We start from the raw sequence: 9,665 nt of genomic DNA, 5'->3' as shown, positions 1-9,665 counted from the left end.
ATAAAATGTGAGGCTGGATGAACACAGCAGGCCCAGCAGCATCTCAGGAGCACAAAAGCAGACGTTTCGGGCCTAGACCATTCATCTGATTGAAGGGTCTAGGCCCGAAACATCTGCTTTTGTGCTCTTGAGATGCTGCTGGGCCTGCTGTGTTCATCCAACCTCACATTTTATTATGTCGGTAATTGCTGGTTTATCTTTACAACTTTTTTTGGGCAAAGGTATAATGGTTGCAATTCTCCACATCTCTGGCACCAGTCCTGAGCCTGGGGAAAAGATTGAAATATTATTGTCTGTGCTCGTGCAATTTCTAAGAAACAGGAGCCTGAACACAAACACAAGCAGGTCCAGGAACAGCTTCTTCCCAGCCATTGTCAGACTGATGAATAGACTTTCTAGCCTCAAATAATGCTGATCTTGCTAATGTTGATCTCGCTTAGCACATGCCCTGTCCAATGTAAGCTGTATGCCTCTGTCTAAGTCTTTTTGATCTGTACATCCTTTGCTTACAATGATCTGCCTGTACTGCTCGTAAACGAAGCTTTTCACTGTATTTTGGTAGACATGACAATAAATCAATCGAACAATCTTTCAATATTTTAGATACACCTTATTTGGTCCCAGTGCCCTATCAGCCTTAAGTATTGACTGCTGTATTCAATATCTCCCCCTTATCAATTTTAAACACTCATTGCAACTTTTAGTTTAATTCCACAACTTTGGGGTAGCACGGTGGCTCAGTGGTTAGCACTGCAGCCTCACAGTGCCAGGGACCCAGGTTCAATTCCGCCATCAGGCAACTGACTGTGCGGAGTTTGCACGTTCTCCCCGTGTCTGTGTGGGTTTCCTCCGGGCGCTCCGGTTTCCTCCCACAGTCCAAAGATGTGCAGGCTAGGTGGATTGGCCATGCTAAATTGCCCATATTGCTCAGGGGTGTGTGGGTTATAGGGAAATGGGTCTGGGTGGGATGCTGCAAGGGTCAGTGTGAACTTGTTGGGCCAAAGGGCCTGTTTCCACACTGTAGGGATTCTATGATTCTGATGCAATAGTGAAAAGCCTTGAGTGAGATGATCATGTTGTACCTTTGTAACTGAATTGGACACTTCAGGATCATCTCCCAAACTCATGCAAATTTGGTAGCCTGACTGTAGCAGTGAATGGAGTCTATCGATCTATGACGGACCTGCCTGTTCAGGTACCCTGTACCCATCAATGACACACCCAGTGGTAGTCTCTACAACTGCTTGCTGTCTCCACAGCAACCCCCACCCCCACATTCCGTGGATGGATACAAGGGTGAGCAAGCTGGCCAACTCCAATTGAAAAAAATTCCAGCAACAACGCATAAACAATATGTATAACACCTGTTTCCCAGCAACCATGAATCTGATCAGGTCTAAACATTTCAGCAAAGGCAGCTTCACCCCTGATTTTTCAAGTGGCCTGGCCACAGGTTGTCTCAGCAAGAGCCCTGCTTTAGTCTTAGAAAATATCTTTGCAATGGTGAAATGGGTATGAAGGACACAGGAATTCACAGAATGCCAAGCTATTCCAGCAAGAAAATCATAGCAAACCCTTTATGTGTCGAGCTTTCTTGGGCAACCTTATTTCCCAACAATGTGGTGCGGAAGAAAGTTACAATTCATCTCAGTGGGCAAAAGGGAGAAATTTTGACAAGAAGCACTTTAACAGAGACTGCTCCAGCCACAATAAAACATTCCACTTAGAGCAAAACTGACAGAGATCATACTGAAGGGGTTCCCCATAATCACACATCCCATATCAGCGGAATTCAAACAGCCAATCAGAAAATTGGCCAACTAGTTTCTGTTATCACTTGATGCAATTGCATTCTGAAGAACTGTGCATTTCAAAAAATATGCATTCCTCTTATGTTGTTAACTGATAAATTATTAAGAGAGACATTTTTTGAACAGAGGTATGTGCTTTTTACAGAACCGTAAGTAATCTCAGACTACATCATGTACTTAGAGTGAATTATTACATTATTATCAGATTTAAGAGTTGTTCATTAATAGGAAATGAGCAGATTCTCCACGAATTCATAAAAAACAAAATATTGCATGGGGTACAGTTATAAATTGGTATGAATATTAAACATTATCATAAATATTTTACATTTCTGTTATTTATATTGAATCTATTGGATTTCTTTCTGGTGAGTCATGTGACATGTTTATTTTTTCTTTCCCCACAGTCTACAGAATTGTAATCTGGCTCTTACAGGAAAGGCACGGTTTCCTCTATGCATTGTGACATGCGTAGGCACAGACAAATGGAGTAAAACGTACTCACATGCACATTTACAGCTCATAAAAGCAAGGTCACAATGTATACCTTTAAAACGTGCACTTCATCTACCCACATGCCCTGATCCAATTATCCTCTGACCTTTAACCATTTTTCGCCAGAGGGCTATGTTTAGCATTCACATTTTGTCAATCAGGCTGACAGGCCTGACATTCAGAAAATAACTTGAAACAGCTTGCTTTTGCAGGGCGTCTGGGATCTAATTTTCCCACGCTTCTCAACCTCACAAGAACTATTCACCCCTGAAACCCTTTAACCTCACCTCCACCAACACCTCCACCAGAAACTATTGCCAGCTAAAACACGTAGAATAGAATAGAATATCCTTCATTGTCACATGTGCTCCTTTGCAGAAGTACAGTGAGAAGATTTTACAATGTCTGCCCCTTCTGGAGTCATCATAGGTACAAAACAAGTACCTAAGTACAAATCTTGGATACTAAAAAGGAATAAAAGCTAGTTGCATGACTTTGCAGCATTTAAAAAGTAACTCAGAAATAAGACATTGTTAAAGGATTGACATTACAGTCAGGTAAAAAATTTCAAATAAACATTACATTGTAGCAGCTCAGTGCAGGGCTTCCACACGTGGCCTGACCACCTGCAACAGACCTGAGTCGAACAGCTATCCCGCTCTACTCCAAGCCTCCAGTATACTCCATACTGTATTGTCCCAAGGTAAGTTCCAGGACTGCCCCCACCCTGTGCTGGTCTCTGCCTGGGACTCACTGCCCATGCGCTGCCACTGCCCACACACTGCTCCGGGGCTGCTTCCCCCGCTGCTGCTCTGGGCTTGCAGCCCACTTCTGCCAGTGCTCCAGGATTCACCTTCAGGGCTAAGGAGAGAGAAAAAGACAAAGAAAAAAAAAGAGAAAAATCTACAGGCGGAGCAGAGGAGATCTGGCAGGAGCATCTTACTCTGTTGCCATCTTTTTGATTATTACTTTTACAGAGAAATTTGAGGGAGAAGCAGAATATTGGGTTATTGCTGCTGCAGTTGTGATATACCAACTTACTCATTGCAAGTATAACTTTGAAATATCAATGCAGGCACAAAATAGTGATCATCTCGCCACTTAGCTCATAGCATACAATAGAGTGACTGTCATTTTCTGATTCGCTGAGGATTTGATGAATTCTGGTGAGATAATCATCACTTTTCAATCTCTGCAAAGTTAAAATGAGCAGACCAAGTGCACAATTATTTTAAGGTTTCTCACATTTTGAATTTAGAATAAATTTAAAATTAAAATGTGCTTCATACTTACGCCCTTTTATGCCCTTTTGCATTTAAAAATGTTGAAATGGTTTTGGAGTCAAAATTATCAATATTACTGTAGCATTAAACATTCCAGAAACTTATGTTGTGTCGATGCTGCTATGAATATTGACAGTATTGAACTGACATATGGTTGGAAATGTCAGTAGGAATGAGAAAAAGAAGTTTAAAGTAAAGCAAGAGACTGGAGATATTGTAAACCCTATAAAAATCTACAAGTGAACTGACTTGATATTTCCAGCATTCTCTGCTTTAATACAAGATTGTTTATTTGTTCACTATTTCATTACTGCTAGGCTGCTTTTTGAATGGAATATTTTCACACTTAGAAGGAGATACATCTGTGAATTAGTCAAAGCATTCTGATCAATAATCCCACCACACTGCATCAAAGTAACTGCCTATTCCTCCTTCTGCAGAAAACGTGATTTCTGTGTCCTTGCTGATGTTTGTGCTTAAGCTTTGTAAACATTGGCTTCATTTCTGAAAGATTTCTAATCCTGCATCTGTTCCTGCCAAAAATAACCAAGAGCTAAAATTGGAGCTACTTCAAAATATCAGTAGCCATGAAAAAATTGACCTTCGTATATCAAGGAGGTTTCACTGGCAGACAGAAAGGATTTGCCCTGTTGTTTATTGCTGAGGCAGAAGGGAGGCAGCAAGAAGATTTGGGATATTGTACCTTTTCTTACCTTGGTCTCTGAAACGTAACAGTGAAAAAAACAAACATGTGTTCGCCTAGAAAGGTAAGCAATACTTCTTATCTAAAATATCAAGTATTATTTCAATATTTAACCAGCATAAAACTCTTCAGACACGGTTATAATGTAAGCTAAACACCCTTTGTCAGTTTATACTAATGGTTAAAAGTGCTGAAGTTGAACTCTGACATTTGAGTTACTATTTCAGGTCAAAAATAAAATACAGAATGCACCATCAACCTCTCGAAAGATTTTTTTAAAATAATACCTTATAAACCAGTCACAAGTAGAATTGAAAAAGGAACAAACTTGAACTTGCATAACAAATTTCATAATTTCAGGTTATCGCAAAGCATCCCACAGCCAGTGCAGTATTTTCGCACTGTAGCCAGTGCTGTAATGTAGACAAGTGTAACAAGGTGTCACAAATTGCAGTGTGAATAAATAGTCACAGAGTCATAGAGTCACCCAGCACAGAAACAGACCCTTTGGTCCAACCAGTCCACACTGACCATGTTCTGAAATTAAACTAGTTCCACCTGCCTACGCTTAGCTCATTTCCCTTCAAACTTTGCCCATTCATGAACTTATCCAAATGTCTTTTAACTGCAACTGTACCTGCATCCAACTGTTCCTCTAGCAGTTCATTTCCATGTATGACCCACATTTTATGTTAAAAAATTGCTCCTCGTGTTCTTTCTATATCTTACTTCTCTCAGCTTAAAAATCTGTCCCCTGGTTTAGAATTTCCCCATCCTAGGGAAAGAATATCCTTGTCATTCACCTTATCTATGCCCCTCATGATTTTATAAACTTCAATAAGGTCACCCCTCAGCCTCCTATACTTCAATGAAAAAAGTCCCAATCTTTCCAGTCTATTTTTATGTCTCAACTACTCCATTCCTGGAAACATCCTGGTAAATATTTTCTGAACATTCTCCAAGTTAATAATATCATTCCAATGACATGGAGACCAGAACTGTACTTAGTACACCAGAAGAGGCCGCACCAACATCCCGTACAACCTCAACATTATGTCCCAATTCCTCTACTCAAAGGTCTGAGCAATGAAGGCAAACTGCTAAATGCCTTCTTAACCACCCTATCCACATGTGATGCAAATTTCAAAGAACTATGTACCTGAACCCCTATGTCTCTCCGTTCTACAACTCTACCCAAATGTCTGGACAGTCTGTTTTGGTGGTGTTGTTGTGAGATAATATTGTCTGGAACACCTAGGGAACTCTTGTTCTTCTTCAAACAGTGTTATGCGATTGTTTATTTCTACCTGAAAGGATTTTCAGAGTCTCAGATTAAGATCTTATCTGAAGTACAGAAGCTAAGACAATGCAGCTCACACTATACTAAAGTATCAATCAAGATTATGTATTCAAGTGTGACATAAGGCCATGACATACGATGCAGAATGCTACAACAGAAGCAATGCTGACACTTATATGTACTCATAATTACTAGTTCATGGCACAAAGGGAAATGCAGTCACCATTTTGTCTTATTTATTGCTTGTTCCTTTGGTTTGTCATTTGTGTATAAGATCTTTTCATCCCCTACATCGAGGGTGTATTTTATGATCGAGATAGGATATCGCTTACTGATGCCATCAATACCATTGTGTAACATGTTCCACCTAAAAAGTTTTAAACCAACTTCTCCAGGTGGCCATTGAGTCTAGTGTAAGATGACACTCAGTCCAATGACTTGTCTACTGAATCATGGTTAAGTAGAAAACCTTAGGCTAGAATTTTATGGTTCTCACTTCAGGAGTGGGCTAGTGTGAGTGGGGTTGCTGTACATGTAAAAACTATTTATCTGAGCTACGTAAATTCGACTTGTGCTTTGCAAAGTTGAGAAGATAAGCCCACCCTGACATTTTCAGCCAATGGATGAGGCCACAACTTTTGCAGTAAATCCTGGCTATGGTGTTCTACAAAACACAACAGGGTCATATGGCTGTTTTAGAGCTTTTGATGTCTGATTTCTCCACTCATTCTCCATTCTGTTTTCAACTCCATTCATTTATTTTTCAAACATCTCTTTCAAGAGCTCCAATTAAATTCTACACTACCAAACAGTCACTGTCAGCCTTCTCTTCAGTGGGATCTTATAACCACGCTCCTATCTACAACCTCCCAAATCATTCTTAGTATGTTGTTGCCTCAGACTGCTGGTACGCACTGTGCTGCACTGTTATCAATCCTTCAACAGTAACAGCTCAAGTATGACAGATCCTGTAGTAGATGGTGCATGAACGTTGAAAAACAGAAATGTAGCTTCAACAGTAGTCCATTGATATTCAATTATGTAAACACCAGAAACATGGGATTCTCTCAATCTCTTGATAAAGGTACAGTGGATGACCTGTAAATTTATGCTCATTTATGTTGCTCAGGGAATTAGACCTTGCTGAAGTGACAGAGATAAGATTACCATTGTATGGTGTGATTACTGCACTTTCTTTCTGATTTCTAATTCAGTGCAATCATAATATGTATGTTTCAGATCATTAGATTGAGTGCACTTGACAATTACCAGTACATTCTACTTTTTATGCAAATAATTGTGTTGCTGAGTGCTACAAATTCTGAACACATCATATTGTCGTCTAAAATATCTCTCAGTAATGTGTAAGATCCTTTGCATTGTATTTCACATAAACTGTACTTTCGGGAATCTCGGGAAAGTATGTGTTTTCTGTGGAGCTGAGAGAATGTGGGTGTCGTCATTTGATTTTGGGAATTTAGGAAAGCCAATAAATTAAGTAGTGCACACTTACTACTGTCTTGCTCTATTCCAAAAGTCAATTCCCCAGTTCTCTTCTAAAGTATGTGAATCATTTGACAAATGTATTCCTGTACTATGGCATGGCTGATATCACAGCATTCCCATGATTGGCTGTGATCAGACAATAAACATTGAGTACATTCATGACCATTATAGTCAGAGACTGGCTAAATAACTGTACCTGCTGGTCTTCATGCAATAAATGGCAGGTCTTCTCTATTGATTCTTTAATGAAGTGCATTCTTTCTCATCTCATCACAGAGATCCTCCAAATTTCCGCTAAGGTTAAGTGTATGAAAAAATATCTAATGGGATGCATCCTTAAAAGTGTCTTCACAAACCTCTGTCCATTCTCTTCAATGATACTGATATCTATTTCCCAGAGCAAGTGCCATATCTGCTGCTAAGACACTTGAACAGTGGACAGAGGAGACAGAATGCCCATGTTTCTGAGTGCAGAAACAGTCAGAAATAAATGCAAAGTTATGTTAGTAAAAGGCAGTCAAAATCAGTCTAAAAAAGTCATACACAGCAATGGGACTGCAAAATTCTGCAGTTGCTTGGAATGGAAAAATCCAAAATCCTGAAAATCATGACAAATTCTGAAAGTATTCAGCAAGCCTGGGCAGCATCTGTGTAGAGAGAAATAGTACGGAGACAGAATTTTGCCATAGAGGTGAGTCATTTTTGGAGCCAAGAATTCCCACAATTTGGCCCAGGAGGATGATATGTCAGCAACCCAATTTATTGCACTACATCACACTTCAAGGACATACAGCCACCCAGTTGGATGTGATGGCAAAGCAATCAGGTTGATGAAGATAGGATCTTGAATGATCTCTTGTAATCTGTTTGGTCAGGGATACACAAGCTGAATGCTGTCAATGCAATATGTCAATGAAAACGAGACATTAGCAGAGTGCAAAGTTATTAACTAAAGCAGCAGCTATTGATCCTTTTGTAAAGTAGGGGTGAGTAAATCAGCAATGAGGACCTATTAACATTGCCACCAACTCATCCCAGTGAACATAAACGTCTGAAATTGGAAGTGCTGAACTGGAAGGGTTGATCAGTGGTGATATAGCGAGGGGGTTGTTGAAATAGGATTTATTCTGACTCACTGCATGCTGCTGCCAGGGAAATTGACAGCCGAGTTCCTATAACGGAGGCTATTTCTGTACTGGATGCAAGAGGAATGAGCAGCAGCCACAGCATCAAAAGCAGTTCCCTTGTGCACATTGAGGAGCTGCTTGAGGGGCAAAAGACAAGTGAAGAGCTGAATGAACACAGCAGGCCAGGCAGCATCAGAGGAGCAGGATGGCTGACGTTTCGGGTCTGGACCCTTCTTCAGAAATGGGGGAGGGGAAGGAGTTTCTGAAATAAATAGATAGAGAGGGGGAGGCAATGACTGAGGATGGATAGTGGAGCAGATGGGTGGAGAGAAGACGGACAGGTCAAGGAGGCGGGGATGAAGCTAGTAAAGGTGAGTATAGGTAGGGAGTTAGGATGGGTGTCGGTCAGTGAGGTGGGAGGAGCAGACAGGTGAGAGAGAAGATGGACAGGTCAAGGAGGCAGGGATGGGGGGGCGCTGGTCTTGGGATGAGGTCAGGGGTGGGGACATTTTGAAGCTTGTAAAGTCCACATTGAGACCATTGCGTTGTGGGGTTCTAAGGTGGAATATGAGGTGCTATTCCTCCAGTTTCCGGGTGGCATTCTTGTGGCACTGCAGGATGTTTAGGATGCACATGTTGCCCAGGGAGTGGGAGGGGGAGTTGAAGTGGTTCGTGACTAGGAGGCATTGTCATTTGTCGCGAACTGAGCGTAGATAATCCACAAGGCAGTCTCCGAGCCTCCACTTGGTCTCCGAGATGTAGAGGAGGCCACATCGGGAACAGCGGATACAATATACCACGTTAGCGGATGTGCAAGTGAACATCTGTTTGATGTGGAAGATTTTCTTGGATGGAGGTGAGAAGGGAGGTGTAGGGGCAGGTGTAACACTTCCTGCAGTTGCAGGGAAAGGTGCCAGGGTTGGTGGGGCTGGTGGGGAGTCCGGACCAGACGAGGAGTCATGGAGAGCGCGGTTCCTCCGGAAGACAGATAAGGGTGAGGATGGAAATGTATCCTTCGAAGTGGGGTCAGATTGCAGGTGGCGGAAGTTGTGGAGAATGATGCCTTGAATCCAGAGATTAAAGGGGTGATATGTGAGGACAAGGGGAATTCTGACTTTGTTTTTATTGCGGGGAGGGGGTGTGAGGTGTGAGGTGCCGGAAACTCCAGAGATGCAGTCAAGGGCATTTTCAACTACTGTTGGGGGGGAAATTGCGGTCCTTTAAAAATGAGGACTTCTGGGATATCTGGGGGTGGAATGCTTCATCTTGGCAGCAGATGCAGCAGAGACAGAGGAATTGGGAATAGGGGATCGCATCCTTTCAGGAAGATGGGTGAGAAGAGGTGTAGTCTCGGTAGCTGTGGGAGTCGATAGAACATAGAACATAGAACAATACAGCGCACAACAGGCCCTTCTGCCCTTGATGTTGCGCCGACCTGTG

General features: G+C 41.7%; 1 protein-coding gene across 3 annotated transcripts in view; it reads left to right on the top strand.

The window, feature by feature from the left end:
- The first annotated feature begins 4,220 nt into the window (after positions 1-4,220).
- rsu1 (Ras suppressor protein 1) overlaps positions 4,221-9,665 on the top strand; it is a 158,278-nt gene continuing 152,833 nt past the window's right edge. The window contains exon 1 of one of the 3 annotated variants that reach the window (XM_048561608.2): positions 4,221-4,356. In XM_048561608.2, coding sequence (XP_048417565.1) covers positions 4,339-4,356 — 18 coding nt within the window. In that variant the 5' untranslated portion in view covers positions 4,221-4,338. The remainder of the gene's footprint in view (positions 4,357-9,665) is intronic. The other 2 variants (XM_048561599.1, XM_048561579.2) reach the window with 2 other exon arrangements.

Source organism: Stegostoma tigrinum, chromosome 2 (assembly GCF_030684315.1).
Source record: "Stegostoma tigrinum isolate sSteTig4 chromosome 2, sSteTig4.hap1, whole genome shotgun sequence".
Taxonomy (NCBI): domain Eukaryota; kingdom Metazoa; phylum Chordata; class Chondrichthyes; order Orectolobiformes; family Stegostomatidae; genus Stegostoma; species Stegostoma tigrinum.
The sequence above is the reverse complement of the archived record's forward strand: the minus strand, read 5'-3'. Positions and strand labels throughout refer to the sequence as shown.